The sequence below is a fragment of the Xyrauchen texanus genome, chromosome 11 (assembly GCF_025860055.1).
Source record: "Xyrauchen texanus isolate HMW12.3.18 chromosome 11, RBS_HiC_50CHRs, whole genome shotgun sequence".
NCBI lineage: Eukaryota > Metazoa > Chordata > Actinopteri > Cypriniformes > Catostomidae > Xyrauchen > Xyrauchen texanus.
The window spans coordinates 20,196,456-20,218,125 of NC_068286.1; the positions used below are offsets into that span (position 1 = coordinate 20,196,456).

A 21,670-nucleotide genomic window follows, 5' to 3' on the forward strand; every position below is an offset into this window, starting at 1 on the left:
TGTTTAATGATTTGTGACAACCATTGTTCGATAAGGCAATGCAACAGCTGTACAACCCATTGCAGAAAATCATCTCTCTTACATCTCTTAATGTAGCAGAGATGTGCATGACAGTTCATAAAAACAAAATATAAATGGGATTTTGTCCCACAGGTCCACATCTATAAACATAAAAGTATCTGCCCTCTGGCTATATGCTTATACATACTACAGCTTGTGCGCAACTGAGATATATGTATATATATATAAAATTGTCTTTACCTTTTTCAATTTGTGAACTTTGTGTTGTAATGATGCTTATATATATATATAAATTCAGAACAAAATTCAGAACTTCAAATTGAAAAAGATAAAGACAATTTTATCTTAAGAGAAAAACAGACAACTTTGGCTGACATTGCAAAATTCCCCCGATGTGAGCTTAAAACTAATTTTAAAAGTCAGTCTTAATAGTCTTTAAGTTACTAATCAAGTTTTGTTTATGTATGTAGAGAGAGAGATTTTTTTTTTGTAGTCAATAAAAACATATTTTTTTTTTAAATGCTTTAAAAAAAACAACAACAAAAAAAACCATCAGCAACTGTGTATGACATCTTTATGTTTTGATGAAGGTATATGAGGCTGTACCAAAGGCAAGCTATCCAGGAGCAGTTGCTATTCTTTGAAGCGTGGAGATATGGGTGCTTGAGAATGTGCTTTTAGAGCCTATTGTAGTTGCTCTACAACATGTTTTTTAGTAGAGGCAAAATGTTGCAAATCTCTGTGGCATTCCGGTAATATCATATTATTGTCTATGGTCAAGGTGTTTCTCCACAAATGTCACTTAATGTGTTTAAAAGTAAAATCAACGTTAGAAAAAAATATTAAAATGACTTGCTAACAAAGTCCAGTAGATCAGTGAAGTCCATCGATGAAATTCTGAAGACAATGAACAATTAAGTGTTTCTCACTTCGAGTAAACATTCAAACAGCTGTCTTTAAGGAACGGTCATCTGGTTATGCGAACGATTAAAACTGGTATTCAGGTATTGATAAATTACTGTGTGCTTTGCTCAAAGGTTTCGAATTTGGAAATGTTTTTCAGCAAAATAGTGTTACCTGCCCATTTCCTTTAAATATTTTCTTGCTACCCTTCACCAAACCTTTCTGAACACATATTAACCACAGGTACCTAATCCATATTAGTACCCATGGTTAACAGTTCTTGCATATACAACATGGTAGTTTATGCACATGATACCAATGTGCTTGCACTGTAATAGCTCTTGGTAGCTGCAGCTCATAGCATGCTAAGTGATAGCAGCGTAATCTGAGCCATGTTAGTCTTTATGGTCGCTGGATAGCACTATAGGAGTTATGTCATCAACATCTCCCTCCCAAGGTGCACAGCTGAGGTTGGCAGGAGCAGAGAATGAGTGGGGGGTTACAGTTTGGCCCATGCCTTGGTAAAGGCCCTTGGGGGATGCAGGTGTGGAGGAGACTTCAGCAACAGGGTCCTGCGAACCAGCTGACAGAAGTCCAGTGTTCTCATCCTGGCAAACCTCTTCACCGAAATATGTTTTCCTTGGCCGACCCATGACCGTTCTGCCTTTAGGGTAAAAAGTAAAAAAACAAGTTTGACACAAAATCATGAATAGCTTTTTATGTTATAAATAAGCATGTTCTATGATTACAGGTTAGAGATCCAAGAATCTCTAACCATTCAACAATAAGACACCACTCTCAATACTAAATTAAGACTCACCAACATTACGCACTTGCTCGGAGATGTCAGCTCGTACATCAGAGATATCCCACATGGCCAGGAAGGAATCAAAGCAAGAACCTTCCTCTGCTTCCTGGATGTAGGGCTTGTAAGTGAAGCTGAAGTGGTGGGCAATGGCTGCCAAAAACATCTCCACACAAATGATAAAGTCCTGTGAGAACATAAAATGACCATTAATGCTACAAACCTCTTAAAAGCAAACATCCCAATGTTGTTGCCACAAAGGCCTATTTTATACACTCTAAACTTTTAAAAACATTAATTGTTGGAATGTTAGTTTAACCCAGCTTGTACAGGAAATTTACAGTGACTGTTTTCCTACAGCTACAGTGTGCAACCGAAGTCAGTGCTTGGACTTTGCCAGTTTCTGACCACCAAGATAATTAGAATGTAAAGTAAATAGAGGTCTATGCTGCCTATGCAAGAGAGGATAAAATGTTTCTGATGGTCAGCACTTTAATTTTCATTAGATATACATTTCAAAGATAAATAAACCTATTAAATATTGTAGTGCTCAGACCAAAAGAAAGTATGCACCTGTAATCCAGTGGCTACAGCCTCCACACTCTTCCAGTCCCAGGTGCGAGTGTCTGAGATCACACCCACCTTCACTAAGAGAGCAATGAACACAGCTTGCCTAAGACAAACAAAATAAAAAAATATTGCAGAAAACATTCTTTACCATAAGAACAAATTTCCATTTTAAAATTAATTTGTCCACTCAGAAAGTGACAATGGGTGTGTATCAATCAGCCCCCAACTTCAGTAGTCAGGGCACTGATCAGTGAGTCAATTGAAAATCCTTCCAGTGCACTGAAAACATTTGCAGAATGCACCGTAAAAACCAGGGACTATTGTGTAAAACTATGAAGTAGAAACCTTATTTTCCATTTAAAAGATGTGTTGTTTGTAAGATCTTTCATCCATTATGACCAAAAAAGGGAAACAATCTTTTAAATATCAGAGTTGTTAGAAGTTTAATTATACACTTCAATAAAGTTTTGTTTCTTTATGTAAATTATCTTTCATAATAACACTGAACGTTTGAATATTGAAACGAAAATGTACGACAGTGTCATTCATACAGCAATGTTGTTGATTAATAACAGCTGTGTTTTAATGCACAGCTCATAATCCTTTAAGTACTATAAATTGCAAAGTGGGGCCTCCATGGATTGAACTTGTTGGTCCAGCACATCCCATAGATGCTCAATCAGATTGAAAGCTAGGGAATTTGGAAGCCAAGTTAACACCTTGAAATATTTGTCATGTTCCTCAAACCATTCTTGCAGGGTGCATTGTCCTGCTGAAAGATGCCTCTGCCATCAGGGAATAATGTTGCCTTGAAGGGGTGCATGTGGTCTGTAACAATCTTTATGAAGGTGGTACATGTCAAAGTAAAATCCACATGAATGACAGGACCCAAATTTTCCCAGCAGAACATTGCCTAGAGCATCACACTGCATCAACCAGCCTGCCTTCTTCCCATAGTGCATCCCACCAAACAAACACACCCCACCGACCACATGTTTGAAACCTGATTCATCAGACAAGGCCACCTTCTTCCATTTCTCCATGGTCCAGTTCTGACGCTCATGTGCCCATTGTAGGCACTTTCGGTGGTGGACAGGGGTCAGCATTGGCACTCTGACCGGTCTGCGGCTATGCAGCCCCATACACCGCAAGCTGTGATGCACTGTGTGTTCTGACACCTTTCTATCATGGTCAGCATCAAGATTTTCAGCAAATTGTGCTACAGTAGCTCTTCTGTGGGATCGAACCAGACGGGCTACCCTGTCGTCGGTTCACCGGTTGTTCTTCCTTGGACCACTTTTGGTAGGTACTAACCACTGCATACATGCAACACCCCACAAGACCTGCCGTTTTGATGCTCTGACCCAGTGTTCTAGCCATCACAATTTGTCTCTTGTCAAAGTCGCTCAGATCCTTACGCTTGCCCATTTCTCCTACTTCCAACATGTGAAATTCACTAAGATGGTGGAAAAGGCCAATAATCAATGAATCTGCCGATAGTTTTTAAAACTCAATCTACAGAATAATAAAAACAATATCGTAATCTTTCCTTACTATGAAGGGCACAGACATTGAGGCTGCAAAATTAATAAAATTCCAAAAGCAGTTTATTATGCAACCAAAAATCGCAATCATTTTTGCAATAAAAAAAATTAAGATTTGGTGCATGACGCGGGACTTTTTACTTTAAACAAGCCAAAATTCACCAGGGACACTTATTTAGAAATTACAGAGATTTGGCTCCATTACAATGCTCTATATGTAAGTGTACCAAATTAATATTGTTATAGCCAATGGATTTACCAGATGAAGAGTTTTATATGTATATATTTCACCAGATGAGGTTAATTGATAAGGAATAAACAAATATCGGCAACTAACGGCATATATTTTTTACGATAGTTTCAAAAAGCGACTATCAGTACAGATTAATCAGTAAACAGATATATCAGTCCAACATTAGTATGCATACAGTATATATACACTTTAAAGCATATACAGTGCATCTGGAAAGTATTCACAGCGCTTCACTTTTTCCACATTTTGTTATGTTACAGCCTTATTCCATAATGGATTAAATTCATTATTTTCCTCAAAATTCAACAACCAATACCACATAATGACAACGTGAAAGCAGTTTGTATAAAATCTTTGCCAATTTAAAAAAAAATATATATATATAACATTTGATTTAACACAAATTTGGCACCTATTACAGCCTCTTAAAGTCTTTTTGTGTATGATGCTACAAGCTTGGCACACATATTTTTGGGCAGTTTCTCCCATTCTTCTTTGTTGGATGGGGAGTGTCAGTGAACAGCCATTTTTAGATCTCTCCATAGATTTTCAATCAGGTTAAGTCAGGGCTCTGGCTGGGCCACTCAAGGACATTCACAGAGTTGTCCCGTAGCCACTCCTTTGTTATCTTGGCTGTGTCCTTAGGGTCGTTGTCCTGTTGGAAGATGAACCTTCACCCTTCGTCTGAGGTCCAGAGCGCTCTAGAACAGGTTTTCATCAAGGATGTCTCTGTACATTGCTGCATTCATCTTTCCCTCAATCCTGACAAGTCTATCAGTTCCTGCCGCTGAAAAACATCCTGACAGGATGATGCTGCCACCACCATGCTTCACTGTAGGGATTGGCCAGGTGATGAACAGTGCCTGGTTTCCACCAGACATGACACTTGCCATTCAGGCCAAAGAGATCAATCTTTGTTTCATCAGATCAGAGAATTTTGTTTCTCATGGTCTGAGAGTCCATCAGTCCTGTCATGTCTTTGACTTGGTTTGTGCTCTGACGTGCACAGTTAACTATGGGACTTTATGTAGACAGGTGTGTGCCTTCCAAATCATGTCCAATCAACTGAATTTATCACAGGTGGTCCAATCAAGTTATAGAAACATCTCAAGGATGATCAGTGAAAACAGGATGCACCTGAGCTCAATTTTGAGTGTCATGGCAAAGGCTGTGAATACTTTATTTTTAATAAATTTGCAAAGATTTCGAACAAACTGCTTTCAGGTTGTCATTATGTGGTATTGTTTGTTGAATTTTGAGGAAAATAATTAATTTAATCCATTTTGGAATAAGGCTGTAACATAAGAAAAAGTGAAGCGCTGTTAATACTTTCCGGATGCACTGTATGTGTGTGTGTGTGTGTGTGTTATTTTCTTATGATTTTAAGGGTAAAATATTCTATGGAAATGACTTGAAAGGGCAAACTCTTGACAGGCTTAGTTAAATTCACCGATACATGGTAATTATAATTCTACCAGCATCTGTTTGTGATAACCATGGTAATTAGCATTAGTCCTGATGCTACTCAACATGGTTATATAGTGTAAATGGTCTGCACTTATATAACGCCTTTTTAACCTTAACGGTATTTAAAGTGCTTTACATTGTGACACATTCACCCATTCATACACCAATGGCGGTAGGGCTGCCATGCAAGGCGCTAGCCTGCCATTGGGAGCAACTTGGGGTTCAGCGTCTTGCCCAAGGACACCAATCCTGCGATTAGTGGCCGACCCGCAACATTTATAATTTTAAGTAGTTAACCAAATAAGTTTACCAAAATGACACAAAGACCACCAGCTTGACACAGAGGAATTTGCCCACTGGTTTGATGGGGCTCAGCTCTTCTCGTAGTGCTTTGTAGAACAGCACAAGACAGTACATGGCAAACTGAAAAGAGAAAACAAGTGCACCATTAGACCATAGCCATGTAGTTTTAACTTGAATGTCAATTTTCAATAACTAAACCTTTGATGTTGTTGCCTCACATTCCATAAACTTTCAAATTGTTATGATTAAAAAAAATTAAGTTCTGGTAGCTGTCTGATTACAAGATAAATGTTTGTTGCAGCTGTATACTATTAAAACATTTAAAAAGCTCTCGGATACATTTTGTTTTTCTTTTACGGTTAAATTATTGGCAAGGACTGCAGACTCGCAGAACTCTCATGATAAAAGATCATAACATTCAGAAAATTAAGTACTTACGAGCTGAGAGAGATTATTGATGATAACCAGGTACGTCCAGGCATTCTTAAAGCTGAAGTTGCCTTCATCATAGACCCCACAAAGCTGACAAATCCTATTTCAGACAATGACAAACAATGTCAAAAATTACACGTTTAAGTTATAAATTACTGACCAACACACACAGCTTTAACTCTTTCCCCGCCAGCGTTTTTAAAAAAAAGTTGCCAGCCACCGCCAGGGTTTTTGACGATTTTCGCTAAACTTTAATGGCCCGCAGAATATTTTATTCCATGAATATATGAAGATGCTATATATCACAATAAAGATCTGAGCCTCTGCTTTTATGCAAAAAAATGATTTTATTTTATCTTCATTTGTTCTTTTTTTATTGCGACTTGAACAGAGGTAGGTTTTGTCAAAAAACAACATTTCAGACAAAAAGCTGAGAAAAAGGCATGTTTATGTCTGATATTTTGAGCTTCGCAATACTCCACTTCTTCATGTTTGAGACGATCGCAGTCTGTTTCTTTGATCAAAGAGTTGCGTACTCTTTCAAAACATGCGCAGGGGTCTTCCTTACCGTATAACACCTAAAACACGGAAACCCGGAAAATTCCGTGTTTGGCGGGGAAGCGTTTTTTCATAAAACACGGAAAATTCCGTGTTTGGCGGGGAAAGAGTTAATCATACATTCTAAAATGAAGATCATATTTAAAATTAAAATCTATTGATGTAACTTTAGCACCAGAAATTATCTCTAAAACTAAATAAAGTTTTCATGTGTTTAAAAGATTTACTACACCTCTACTAAAAGTAATGCTAGATTTGATCTTTTAATGGTGTTATAAGACATTAAAAAGACAAAGACACTTACAAAGCAATGATTGTGGTGACAGGCCTCACAACTGTGTACTGCAGAACTCCCAGTTTACATCTGAGCAACAGCACCCTGTTAGGAGAGTATGCATTAATTAAAACAGTGAGATAATTGATACATTTAACAACTGACAAGTATGTGTTTTGGGCTGAACAAACAATCAAAATAAAAATTGAAATTGTGATATGACATACTACGTAATGTGATTATCAAATCACAAGTGCTGCAATTTAATTAACTAAACAGTCTGATGGTGTTGCTCACTGAGATTACTGTATGTGCGCAGCACTGTTCTCTGTAGTGTATTACACATACGCATAGCACTCGTGAGGCTAATGAGCTGAGAGCACACTGTTTACAGCACTCTAGATTCCCTAATAGCACATTTTCGTAGTTCCAAATATGCTTGGCCGGTAAAAGTTACTATCCAAATCTAAAGTAATCCCATAACACCCAGTTTTGTAGACAGAAGAGTGGATGAAAGCCTTTTTCAGCAGTAAAAGGCCATTGTCAACTCAGCTACAAACAAACGTCTTCCTTTAATGTTCCACCAAAATAAAGGCTGAAGGGTTTTACTGGACCGTATAGCTACATGTATGCACGTGTACATTAGTACATGAAATTAGCACATAAATATGCTACTGTATTTATTTATTTATATTTTGATGCCATATCAGCAGCAATGGCTATATTCATGGCAAAGACAACAGTGTTCAAACTAAATGTTTACAATAGTTTGACTGATACAAAAAAAAACATAACAAATAAATAGATAAAAACAGTAGTAGTAATAACAATTATATAGAGTTTTTCAGTTTAGTATGTGATAAGAATTCTACAATGTTTCCTAGAGAGACCTTTTAAAAAATATAATTTAATATAATATCTAATATAATTTAGATAGGGACATTCTCAAGAAGTTCTTACATAGATCACAAACCGGTTCCTGTTCCCCTTTCAATAAGTATAAATGAGTGAGTCTTGATTGACCAATTCGACATCTCGTATATACAACCTGGTCATATCTATTTTCAAAGAGGAAACAATAAACTCCTTGATTTAGTACTGGGTTCACTTCATGTAGTTTGTTATATATTCCATTCCATTTGCTGTGAATGTACATATTCAATATGGGTTTAACATCAGATGCTAGTATATTACATACTGTCATGTCCAACTGAAGTGCTTCCTTAGCTGCTTTATCTGCCAGTTCATTACCAGCAAATGCCATATGGCCTGGTATCGAGCAAAAGACAATATTAAAATCTTGTTTTTTTAAGGAGTCAACTTTAACTATTATGTTAATAATTGTAGGGTGTTCTGTTTTCGGAGCTTCGAGTGCTTGCAGGCAGGATTTAGAGTCTGTACAGATTAGAAAGTGACGTTGTTGTTCCTTTTCTATTTGTTCTAAAGCTAGTAATAATGCACAAGCTTCTGCTATGAAAATGGAACTTTGTCCAGGAATACACTTGCGAAAACGTTTTGGATCAATCACTACTGCTGCAGATACATGATTGTCTGACTTTGAACCGTCTGTGTACACTGGTACATGAGATGGTAAGCTACATCTTATGTCAAGAAATTTCTCCTGGTAGACATTTGGATGATTTATCTTTTTAGCATACTGAGCCAGGTTCATTATGATTGTTGTTTTTTTTATATTCCAAGGCGGTATAGGGCATAGATGTGTCGATGTTAGGATATCCAGATTAATGTCCATGTTCGCCAAGAGTGGTTTTATGCGAATTCCAAAAGGACTGATGTACCTGGGTCTGGCTTCATACAGGTGTGAATGTTGAGGATGAAAGACTGAAGGATATGCTGGGTTACTTTCATTAGCTTTTAGTTTAACTGCATAGTTCAGGAACAATTTCAGCCTTCTGTTATAGTGATTGTTCTCTTGCTTCCGTATACAAGCTTTGGACTGGAGAGGTCCTGAATGCTCCTAGTGCAAGTCTCAATCCTGTATGATGTACTGTTTCCAACATTTTAATATATGAATTCCTGGCAGATCCATAAACTGCGCTCCCATAGTCCATTTTTGATCGATCAAGTGTCCTATATAGTCTCAAGAGTACTTCACAATCTGCAACCCATTTGATCCTTGCTAACAATTTTATAATATCCATTGCTTTTAAGCATCTATTCCGCAGCATTTTGATATGAGGGATGTTTATTATCTAAAGTAAGTCCTAAGAATTTTGCTCCTTTATGACTCTTATAGGTTCCCTTTCCAAAAAGGGTTCTGGCACGAGGTGCATAGATCGCAAAATACAAAAATGTATACACACGGTTTTAGATTTCGAAAATTTAAAACCATTTTGTACGGACCAGTCATACATTTTATTTATACATATTTGTAGTTGTCCCTTAATTACGTTCATATTTTTGCCTTTATAACAAATGCACACATCATATACATACAGGCTCCGGAATATATTTGGCCCCACAACACTTACAATCCCGTTAATTTTAATGCTAAAAAGAGTTACTGAAAGTATACTTCCTTGGGGCACTCCTGATTCTTGCTATCTGAATTGCATGTTTCTTACTCGAACACGAAAACTCTATTAGATAAAAAATTGGAAATAAAAATGGGTAGACATCACCTGAAACCCATATTGTACAAATCTTTTAGAATACCATACCTCCACGTAGTATCATAAGCTTTTTCTAAATCAAAAAATACTGCTACTAAATGTTCTTTTTTAATACAACCATCTCGTACAAAAGACTCTAATCTTATAATTAGATTATTTGTTCCTGCTCAGCTTCTGTTCGGACGCTCTTGCTTACTGCTCCGTGCTTTTGCTCTATCGCTTTATATTTTCATATTTTATCTCCTTTTATCAACTAATTTTAACTTAAACAAATCAGCACAGTGCTCAAAAGCTTGGATTACTACAAAAAAAAAAAAAAAAAAACAGAATTCTTTTATCCGACCAGCCTCCCACTGAAAGTTTTCATTCCAGGGAAGAGAAAACACAACTGCCTACATTCAAAAGGATAAGAGAAAATGCCTCTTCTGGAATCTACTTGCTGCACTAACTGCCACAGACTTTTACAAAGGATTGCAGTTCTTGAAACAAAGTTATTTACAGGACCACCAAACCAGACGGAACACACAACAGAGCTTCGTCATGGACGCCCTCAGCATACAGCTGGTGAGTCCCATGAATCTAGTGCTCCTCGACAGGCCATACTGAGTGTAGAGAAACAAACCGATCGACTTACAAATCGATGGCAAAAACAGGGAGCGAGACCAAAAGGCACTCGAGACATCAGATTGTCACGAGCATCTCATATTGCCGCAGTAGCATCCTCTACCCCAGATACGGCTCTGACAAGGAATGCAAACACTGGTTTCCTACCACCGCCTATACATCTTGAGAACAGATTTGAAGTATTAATGAATGAGGAATCCCCCAAATGTGATGAATGTGATCGAACACAGACTGAATCAGCCAGTAGCTAACACTGATGTGAACAAGCGCTCAAGGTCGAGCAGACAGCGGCATTCAGCTCAGAGCGCAGCCGGGCCCAGGACTCTGAGAGTGGGTGACTCCATAATCAGAAACATTAGCAGCAGGGATACAACTACATGCTGCCTTCCACAAGCAACAACCTCGGATGTAAACAGGGAACTTCAGAACATTCTGATGAAACATAAGACTGCAAATCGACTCATCATTCATGTGGGGAAGAATGATATTCATAAAGAGCAGTCAGAACTCCTTAAAAAGGATTTCAATGAACTTTTTGAAACACTTAAAAGACTGAAAGTTCAAACATTCATCAGTGGACCACTTCCAGCAAGAGGAACAAACAGGTTTTCACGGTTGCTTGGGCTTAATACATGGCTGCAAAAAACCTGCAATATAAAAGGAGTGAACTTTATTGACAACTTCAATCTTTTCTGGAGTCAGAGGCAACTGTTTCGACAGGATGGCCACCACCCAAACAAACTTGGTTCAAGAGTGCTAAAGGACAATATCTACTTCTCCCTCAATCATCTTTCTGCAGTGTGTGCCAATCCACTCAATCTGAATGGCACACACACACCTGGACACAGTATGAATGACCACAGGACTTCACTTCAGCACCTGAATGGACATGCAGTTGACAAATCACACAAGGACAATGATAACACCACTCAGCCATAACAATTTCTGCTCATGGACACAATCTCATCTGAGCCCTGCCCACAAAGTTCACCACAGACAGACTGTGACATATCAGAACTGCTCCAAGATTCAGCACCCAAGGACGACTTTCTGGAAAACATCCAGGGAAACCAGGACAGCATATTACAGCCCCTCTCACCAGACACATTATCCCTCTCTCCAGCATCTCCACATCTGTGTTTCTCAGAGAAAATGGAAGAACTGGTGTATGCTGGAACCAAACTATCCCACTCTTTTGCTGCAAGCCCCCAGATATCAAGCAAAAAACGTCAGGCCCCTCAAGCACCTGCGGGCCCAGCTCGCCCTCCCCCTCCTCCTGTGAGAGCTCTTCGACCTCTGCCACAACGCCAGGGCTCACACCCTCCTCCATCTGCTCGAGGTGAACCAAAAACAACTGATACCAGCTCTCAGTGATATGTGTTGGGTCCCCGCTATGATAATAGTAACTTTCTCAAATGTTTACAAAACAAGCGGGAACCCAGTGTGCCTGTATCAATCTCTATTGCTGTTCGATTACATCATAGAAAGTCTAAGGCCTTCAAAAGCCGTACAGCAAACCCATCTAATCTGGTGCCTATTACACGCCAAACTAAGATTGCTGTGGGGACAAAAACTGTTAAGTTAGCACTTTTAAACATCCGCTCACTTAAAAATAAATCACTTCTAGTCAATGACTTAATTATCACATACAACCTGGATTTTATGTTTCTAAATGAAACTTGGCTAGAAGACAGCTGTAGTGCAACAGTCCATAATGAAACATCCCCTCCTAACTTTACTTATTTGAGTGTCTGCAGAGAAGGTAGGAGAGGTGGGGGTTTAGCTGCTCTCTTTAAAGATGTCTATCAATGTAAGCAAATATCATTTGGGAATTACCCGTCTTTCGAATATCTGGGTAGTGTGTTAAAAGGTGCTCCACGCATTTTACTTATCATTATTTACAGGCCTCCAAAATACTATCCAGCCTTCGCTGAGGACTTTACAGAACTGTTATCAACAATTACCTCAGAGTTTGACTGTTTTGCCATTGCTGGAGACTTTAACATTCACATAGATAATGCAGAAAACAATATGACAAAAGAAATCATAACTGTTTTAAAAACTTTTGATCTGACTCAGCATGTACTTGGACCCACACACAATCATGGACACACTCTAGATTTACTTATCAGTAAGGGTCTAAACATTTCATCGATTGTTATTAAGGATGTAGCACTGTCTGATCATTTCTGTGTTTTCTTTGATATATTGATCTCTCCTGCCATTGAAGCTAGATCTGTGTCTGTCAAGAAGAGATGCTTAAATGAGAACACTAGTGTACTATTTATGAAGGCTATATCTTTAACACCAAGTATATCTGCTGACTCTGTTGATTTTCTCCTTGATTCTTTTAACTCAAAAGTTAAAAGTGTAATTGATGATATTGCTCCTGTGAAAGTCAGGAAGAAGAGTGGCAGACAAAAATGCCTTGGAGAAACTCAACAGCAGTGCAAAATATGAAAAGACAATGCAGAAAAGCAGAAGCATGTGGCGGAAGACAAAACTTGTAGTCCATTATAACATCTACAAAGACAGCATCCATGCTTTTAATATGGAACTAGGCAAAGCTAGACAGACTTTCTTCTCGAATATCATAAACAGCAACTTAAACAACACACGCACTCTTTTTGCGACTGTAGAGAGACTGACAAACCCCCCAAGCCAGATTCCCAGTGAATTGCTCTCAGACAGCAAGTGCAATGAGTTTGCTTCTTTCTTCTCTGAAAAAATCAATAATATCAGAAAGGTGATCAGCACATCCTTGAGTTGTGCTGGGGTCAGACAAATCAAACCAGAACCTGAGAAAGTAGTTACTATGTCTGATTTCAAAGAAATTGATGGCAACATTTTGGAAGAAACCGTACTGCACCTTAAAACATCAACCTGCGCCCTTGATGCACTTCCCACATCTTTTTTCAAAAGTGTGTTCAACTGTTTAGAAGCAGATCTCCTAGAAGTGATAAACTCTTCAGTTCTCTCCAAACTCCCTGAAAACTGCAGTTGTCAAGCCCCTCTTGAAAAAGAGCAATCTGGATAAGACCATATTAAGCAACTATAGACCGATCTCAAATCTTCCTTTCATAGGCAAGATCATTGAAAAAGTTGTCTTCAATCAGCTGAACAAATTCTTGAACTCAAATGGATACTTTGACAATTTTCAATCTGGTTTCCGATCGCATCACAGCACAGAGACAGCGCTCATAAAGATAATAAACTATATTCGCTTAAATACTGATACAGGCAAATTATCAGTACTGGTACTACTCAACCTCAGTGCTGCATTTGACACTGTTGATCACAACATACTTCTTGACAGGCTGGAAAACTGGGTGGGGCTTTCTGGGATGGTCCTAAAATGGTTCAGGTCATACTTAGAAGGGAGAGGTTATTATGTGAGTATAGGAGTCCATAAGTCTGAGTGGACGTCCATGACATGCGGAGTCCCTCAAGGCTCAATTCTTGCGCCACTCCTGTTCAACCTGTATATGCTCCCAATGAGCCAAATAATGAGAAAGAACCAAATTGCTTACCACAGCTATGCAGACGACACACAGATCTACTTAGCCCTATCACCTAACGATTACAGCCCCATTGACTCCCTGTGCCAATGCATTGATGAAGTTAACAGTTGGATGTGCCAAAACTTTCTTCAGTTAAACAAAGACAAAACTGAAGTCATTGTGTTTGGAAACAAAGATGACGTTATCAAGGTGAATGCATACCTTGACGCTTAGGGGTCAAACAACTAAAAATCAAGTCAGGAATCTTGGTGTGTCTCTACAGTCAGACCTTAGTTTCAGTAGTCATGTCAAAGCAATAACTAAATCAGCATACTATCATCTGAAAAATATTGCAAGAATTAGATGCTTTGTTTCCAGTCAAGACCTAGAGAAACTTGTGCATGCTTTCATCACCAGCAGGGTGGATTATTGTAATGGACTCCTCACTGGCCTTCCCAAAAAGACCATAAGACAGTTGCAGCTCATACAGAACGCTGCTGCCAGGATTCTGAGCAGAACCAGAAAATATGAACATATCACACCAGTCCTCAGGTCTTTACACTGGCTCCCAGTTACATTTAGGATTGATTTTAAAGTAATCAATATATTGCAGATATGCTCACTGAATATAAACCCAACAGATCACTCAGATCATTAGGATCACATCAGCTAGAAATACCAAGGGTTCACTCTAAGCAAGGAGAGTCTGCTTTTAGCTTTTATGCCAGCCGCAGCTGGAACCAGCTTCCAGAAGAGATCAGATGTGCTCCTACAGTAGTCACATTCAAATCCAGACTCAAAACACATCTGTTTAGCTGTGCATTTACTGAATGAGCACTGTGCCACTGTGTGTCCGACTGTTTGTACTGTATTTTATTTTATTATAAACTGTTTAAATTATTCTTATTTTTTTATTCTTATTTTAATCTCTTCTATGTAAAGCAATTTGAATTACCATTGTGTATGAAATGTGCTATATAAATAAACTTGCCTTGCCTTATAAGGTGATCAAGAGTACATTTCCCTCGTCTAAATCCACATTAATATTTACTGATCTTTCGGTCTTCAAACCAGCCGATCATTGATCATTCGTTCCATGGTTTTGCATAGGCAGCCAGTTAAGGCTATTGGGTAATAATTGTTTGGGTCAGTATGGTCTTTTCCTGGTTTAGGTACTGGTATAATGGTTGCGTCTTTCCAGATAGCTGGTATTTTTCCTGATTTCCAAATGCTATCAAGTACATTCAGTAGGATCAATGGTATATTTTGGGGTAGATGTTTCAGGAACTGATAGTGAATTGTATCAGGTCCAACTGCAGTGTCGTTGGAGTTTTTAATAGCTTTCAGAAGTTGTTCCAATGTAAAAGGCTGATTATACAGTTCGGTATTATCGATATTTTTCCTGTTCCTGTTTTGATGTTAATAAAGTATCCAGATTTTGTACATGTTGTATTTGTAGTCCTCCTCCCTTATTTTTCATCTTTCGTATCATATCGCATACTTTCTTTGTTGGTCAAGTCAAGTGGTTTTTATTGTCGTTTCAACCATATACAGTTAGTACAGTACACAGCGAAACGAGACAACGTTCTTCCAGGACCATGGTGCTACATAAAAACAACATAGTATAAACACAGAACCACATGAGACTACACACCTAAATAAAATACCTATATACCTGTGACGGCCACAGCCATGGCCTCAAAACCAGTTCAAGAGCGGTAAGACTACACACCTAAATAAAATACCTATATACGTGTGACGGCCACAGCCATGGCCTCAAAACCAGTTCAAGAGCGGTAACCTCATACACACTATACATTTGTTGCAAATATTTATTTAGTTACAAATAACTCACAGGACACTTAGTTCATTTCACACACATTATACTTTATTTAGTTGACCATATATGAGTATCTTTTTGGAAGCACGCAACATTAGTTACTTTTGGATTGCTATTCTGTTTGTATAATTATTTTGTTTCTGAGCTTACCAGTGTTGGATTCCACACCCGGGAGAGATTCAGGAAGTCGGCTGGCTTAAAGGGGTGGCGTTTGGAGCAGCTTTATAGGGGAGGTGGCCTAATTGGACCCTACCACTGCTTGTTAAGTCCGAGGGGGGTAGCTTTATTCCCTGTTTAGATATTTTGGTGGTTGAATTCATATTATATTGAGTATTTTTGTTGAGTTAAGGTTAAGTAAAAGCATATTTCTTTTGGAATAAGTTTTTAGGTAGGTTTTGCTGTTATTTGTAGTTTATGTAGTAGTGTTGTTGTTAGTCTTCCCTTGTGTGTCAATTGGTTTGATCAGCCAATATATAAGTCCCCTTTGTTTCTTTTGTTTCAGGTCAGTTGTATTTTTGAGTCTCTTATGTTCAGAGCTTTAGTTATTGTCTGTTTATTTGACCTAAACTTTAAATAAAACCCTTACTTTTGAACTTCCCTTGTGACTCCTCTTGCTTAACTGCTTGATCCCTCACAATACCTTTATAAAGTGCATGTGCAAACATGTGCAAAAAGTACGGGACAGTACAAGAAATTTCTGACAATGAACATGACAATAGACACAGTGACAGACAGTGCAGCGCCGACCAGTACACACAGTAGTGCAAAAAGATGACAGTGATTCAGCAGCTCAGTATGCTCTCAATAGTCCCTCTATAGAATGTAGTGAGGATGGGGGTGAGAGATGTGCTTTCCTCAGCCTTCGAAGAAAGCTGCTGGGCTTTCTTGATAATAGAGCTGGTGCTGAGGGACCAGGTGAGGTTCTCCTCCAGGTGAACACCAAGGAACCGAGGAGCCATCAATGTTCAGCGGAGAGTGTTCCCTTTGTGCTCCCCTAAATTCAACAACCATCTCTTTTGTTTTGTCGACAGTCAGAGACAGGTTGTTGGCTCTACACCAGTCCGTTAGCCGCTGCACCTCCTCTCTGTATGCTGACTCGTCGTTCTTGCTGATGAGACCCACCACGGTCGTGTCATTGGCTGAACTTGACGATGTGATTCGAGCTGTGCATTGCTGCACAGTCATGAGTCAGCAGAGTGAACAGCAGTGGACTGAGCACACAGCCCTGGGGGGGCCCCAGAGCTCAGTGTGGTGGTGGTGGAGATGCTGTTCCCGATCTGGACTGACTGAGGTCTCCCAGTCAGGAAATCCAGGATCCAGTTGCAGAGGGAGGTGTCCAGGCCCAGCAGGTTCAGCTTTCCAATCAGGTGCTGAGGAATGATTGTTGAATGCTGAGCTGAAATCTATGAACAGCATTCGAACGTATGAGTCCTTTTTGTCTAGGTGGGTGAGGGCCAGATGGAGGGTTGTGGCGATGGCGTCGTCCGTTGAACGGTTTGGACGATACGCAAACTGCAGTGGGTCTAGTGAGGGGGGCAGCTGAGTCTTAATGTGCCTCATGACGAGCCTCTCGAATCACTTCATGATGATTGGTGTGAGTGCGACGGGACAGTAGTCGATGAGGCAGGACACTGAAGACTTCTTTGGCATGGGGATGATGGTGGTGGCCTTGAAGCACGTTGGAACGACGGAGCTGCTCAGAGAGTTGTTAAAGATGTTGGTATGAACATCAGCTAGCTGGTCTGCACATCCTCTGAGCACTCTGCCAGGAATGTTGTCTGGTCCAGCAGCCTTCTGTGGGTTGACTCTACATAGAGTTTTCCTCACATCAGCCGTGGTAAGACAGAGCACCTGGTCGTTGGGAGGAGGGGTGGTCTTCCTCGCCACCACGTCGTTCTGCACTTCAAACAGAGCGTAGAAGTCATTCAGCACATCTGAAAGGGAGGCATCTTTGTCACAGGCAACTGATGTTGTCCTGTAGTTGGTGATGGCCTGGATGCAAAAGTTCTATTGCTGACATTTTGTGGTTTCTCACTGTTCACCCAGGTCAAATCAGTGGTGTTCATGGTTGGTTTCACCACAGAAGCATATGTTTTCCTTAGGTTAAAGGATGGGGACTCCTCAACCTTTTTCCATGCATAAACATAGCTGATCCTTTCAACAAATTTTATTCTCTAAATTTCTTTCCTTTATCCAAATCGGACATTCTTTGGTTGAGGTTGGGTGATTGGCTGAACAATTGCTACATTTTGGTGGTCTTGAACACCCTGGTTCATGTCCTTCTTCTCCACAGTTGCAGCAGATTGCAGATTTTCATCACTCCTGCTCCCCACCCACCTCGGAGCCCAACAGGGGGTGCACAGAGCCGCAGTTATCCTCCAGTTATGCACCAATGATACAGGGGTGATATTCTTGAGCAAAAGGAATAAGAAACAAATTTTAGTCAATTGACCATAAGCCAACGCCCTTTCGGGTACATCTTGACTAGGAGATTGGTTGGACCGGGTCCTTCCAACCTCCCGTCTATGTGAATTCAAAGTCAAAGTATTGTGTTGGATCTGAGTCAGCCGCCGTATTCACATTCCTCAAATATCAGGATCTCGTCCTCCCCAGACGCGGGGTGCAACTTACTGTGAAGTCGCCCCATTTGTAAGCCTCTTACGATCAGCAAGGGGGTGCAAGGGACCTATTCTACCCCAGGTCCCCACTGGGGTACTACTGTATATGCTACTGATATTATATTATGTTCTGGTGAAGAAAGTCATACACACCTGCGATATCATGATGGTGAGTAAAAATTATTTAATTTTTGGGTGAACCATCCCTTTAAGAACTTAATTGTTTGTTTTATTCTCATATCATTGAACAAGCCTACAGTTGACAGTTAATGTGTCCAGTTCTCTAAACGTTGCATTTTTAGGATGCAATGTCAAGTTAAAAGTAGAGGAAACTTTTAAAATAGTAACTCAATATTACCGTACTCGATTGTGTTCCTCAGTGAGTGGTTCTCATTCAGTTTCTGCACTGCTTGTGATACTTGTTGAGGTGCGCTGCCACTTATGATGTGGCTCGTAAAACATTCATAGGCTACCTAAATCTTGAATTGCTCGTACAGTAGGAAAATCTGTACTTTTATTACAGAATTTGTGTACGTGTCAGGGGGCATGATTAATTGTGCTAATTTTTTTAATGCTTTAAAGACTTTGTTTTTCCTACATGTGACGGGGGCACCCTCATGGGGGCAGCCATGTTAGGATCACATGACCAGCTGAATACTAATTGCTTAATCTCAGTAACTGCCCTGTTATAGAGATCGCTAAGACATGTGACCAACTGGGCTGCAAGGTCAACGCAAAGAATTATGGGTATGTTTGGCCCGTTTACATGGACTGGCATCGCATAGCAGGCTGTTCTGGCATGAAAATAATAAAGAATTAGCGTGAAAAACAGAATATAATCCTACAAAATGCAGCGGGCTAAAGAAAACATTGTCGGACCGTACCGCCTAATACTAAATCCTAATGCAAAGATGAGATATGACGAGAAAATAAAGGGAATCAAAGGACTGGATCCTTACGAGCATAGTGACTGGTCAGGGGACGTCAACCTGTTGCCCAACTTCCAGCACCCATATACAACTACATGATATTAAGTGTTAGTGCATACACACACGAAGTTTTCAATAACTTCAAGTCGCTGCAGCAGGCCAAGGTCTTTTTTACAGATGGATGGGTCCAGGACCTGGAGATTGTAAAAGTGGGGCAGAAAACTGTCGTCCGTTCAACGGTATGCTAATGTTTTAAGCACCACACTCTTCACTCTCTCTCCTCTATCTGCATGCAGTCAGAATTCAACAGATTTCATGGTCAAGATTGCAATGCTGGAGTGTGTGTGTGCGCACCCGCGAGAGAGAGAGGCGTGGACGCGATCGAACTGTGTGTGTGAGAGAGAGAGGCACAATCGAACAGTGGAAACATTAAAAACATACTCCGTCATTTTGTTCATAGAGAACATCATACAAACTGCAAAGTGTTTACTTATATTTGTGTACACTCGCAATAAAACACAACATTGTGCTTTTGTCACACTCTAAACTCTTGTCAAACTGTAACCTACAACTGTCACCCAACCAAACACACACACACACAGTTTTAAAACAGTCTGTGGGTTCCATCTTTTGGACATTAATCATATCGCATTGGTTTTCATTTACTGCTGCTATCCATGCCATTCGTCGCCTTTTTGTCACCTCTGAAACATGGCTTGTACTATTATTTTTCCACGCTGGAAAACGATAAACGGATTTTCCGTTCTTAAGCTTTATGCCACTTCTATCGTGAGAACGACTATTGCAGTTTAGAACACAGCAGGTAGACGGCATCTGAACACTGCGTTCTTCCCTCCATGCAATCATGTCTGGCGCCTTCTGTTTGTGCCGCGGATTCCCAAAATGCTTTGCGTTCACCACTGGTAATACGTCACGATGACGTCACATTAGCAATCTCTATTGGAAACTTTCATTCATGGAATAAATGAATCCTTTACTGTAAATGGTGAATTTCTACAATGGCAAACTGAAAACTACAATTACAAATGGTAATTGAAAACTACTGTGTTTGAATGATGCAGCTTCCAGACCACTAGGTTTCAGTGTAAGCAAATGTAAGTCACTTTGACATACAAGAAAATTCCTGAGTGCACCTTTAAATCGATAGCCATCATAGAAATATGCGAATCAAATTGTCACTGCTAATAAATTAAATCGGTTAACTTTTCTCTCTTTTTTTTATAAAAATTGTGTGTTGTGAGAAAGTTACACAACCGTTCATTACAACAGAAGATATTGGGAAATATTTCAGATATATTTGTTGATCCCCACTTTTAGATGCCATGTTAATTTTACATTGCATTAAATTATTCATTAATTAATTAAGAACAGAACTATAAAGAGACATACAGTATGCCTAAATGTCAAAATTAATCACCCATGGAGATTTAGATGTAGCACCATGAAATGTTCAAAATGGCATTTACAGATGTGTAAATAGTAATGGGCACCATGCATCAGAGGGTTAAGTGAATGAGCACATAGACTTTCACTGTTCTCTAAGCAGAAAGCAGTTTTGTTTTAAGCATACACATATTCCACTTCTGGTTTAGATAAACAAACGCATCAAACGTTGCCTTAATTGTACACATATTAAAACTTGCTGCTGTCAGCCTCAGTAGCTAAAGGCATCCAAAAACCTCAAGAAAGCGTTCCTCGCTCTGCAAGCAATTTATAAAAAAAAAATCTACTTCTGTGGTTTCTAAATGAGAACTTACCATTTCCATCCAGCACTTTGGAGTTGGCTCTGTAGGGCCTCATGTATTCAGATACAAGACAAAGGCAGGCCTAACACAGTCGTAAAGCCTGACCGAGGCCCACAAAAACAAAGTCATAAATCTTACTGATAAAACCGTGCCAAAATCAAACAAAGGGTGTACAAAACAGACTACAAATCCCAAGAAGCCTTGCTCACTTTACAACGATGTGAAATTCCAAAGGATCGAACTCCGAGTTGAGATGAGGCACTCAACAGAACGCACCTTATCTATGAAGTCATCAGGAGTAGAAATACCGGGAAAATCGTTCTGTACCTTGCTTCCAGTGACTTTGCGTGCTATATGTAGACGCAGTCCTTGGTGCTCTCAGGTGTTGCCTCGTTGCAAAAGGAAGTAACGTGCAACTTGAAACTGCGGCCATAAAATCTCCATCTCGCTGGACGAGTTGAGATTGCATTATGATTAGAGATGTTACGTTCGTGAACGAATCGTTCTTTTTGAACGAATCTTTTAGGTGAACGAATCATTCTCGTTCACTGAAATTCCTCCCTCCACCACTGCGCGCCGCTATTGCGCGCATGCGCAGCTCAATGAACCGTGTAGCTCTGTGGACCGTTT

At 39.6% G+C, this 21,670-nt stretch overlaps 1 protein-coding gene across 1 annotated transcript in view; it reads right to left on the reverse strand.

Moving 5' to 3' along the window:
* Positions 1-9: 9 nt before the first annotated feature.
* LOC127651388 (transmembrane protein 184C-like) overlaps positions 10-21,670 on the reverse strand; it is a 28,491-nt gene continuing 6,830 nt past the window's right edge. Inside the window, exons 5-10 of the mRNA XM_052137179.1 lie at positions 7,161-7,235; positions 6,305-6,398; positions 5,874-5,986; positions 2,303-2,402; positions 1,745-1,916; positions 10-1,588 (exon numbers count right to left, since the gene is read on the reverse strand). Of these exons, the coding sequence (XP_051993139.1) occupies positions 1,320-1,588; positions 1,745-1,916; positions 2,303-2,402; positions 5,874-5,986; positions 6,305-6,398; positions 7,161-7,235 (823 nt within the window). The 3' untranslated portion in view covers positions 10-1,319. The remainder of the gene's footprint in view (positions 1,589-1,744; positions 1,917-2,302; positions 2,403-5,873; positions 5,987-6,304; positions 6,399-7,160; positions 7,236-21,670) is intronic.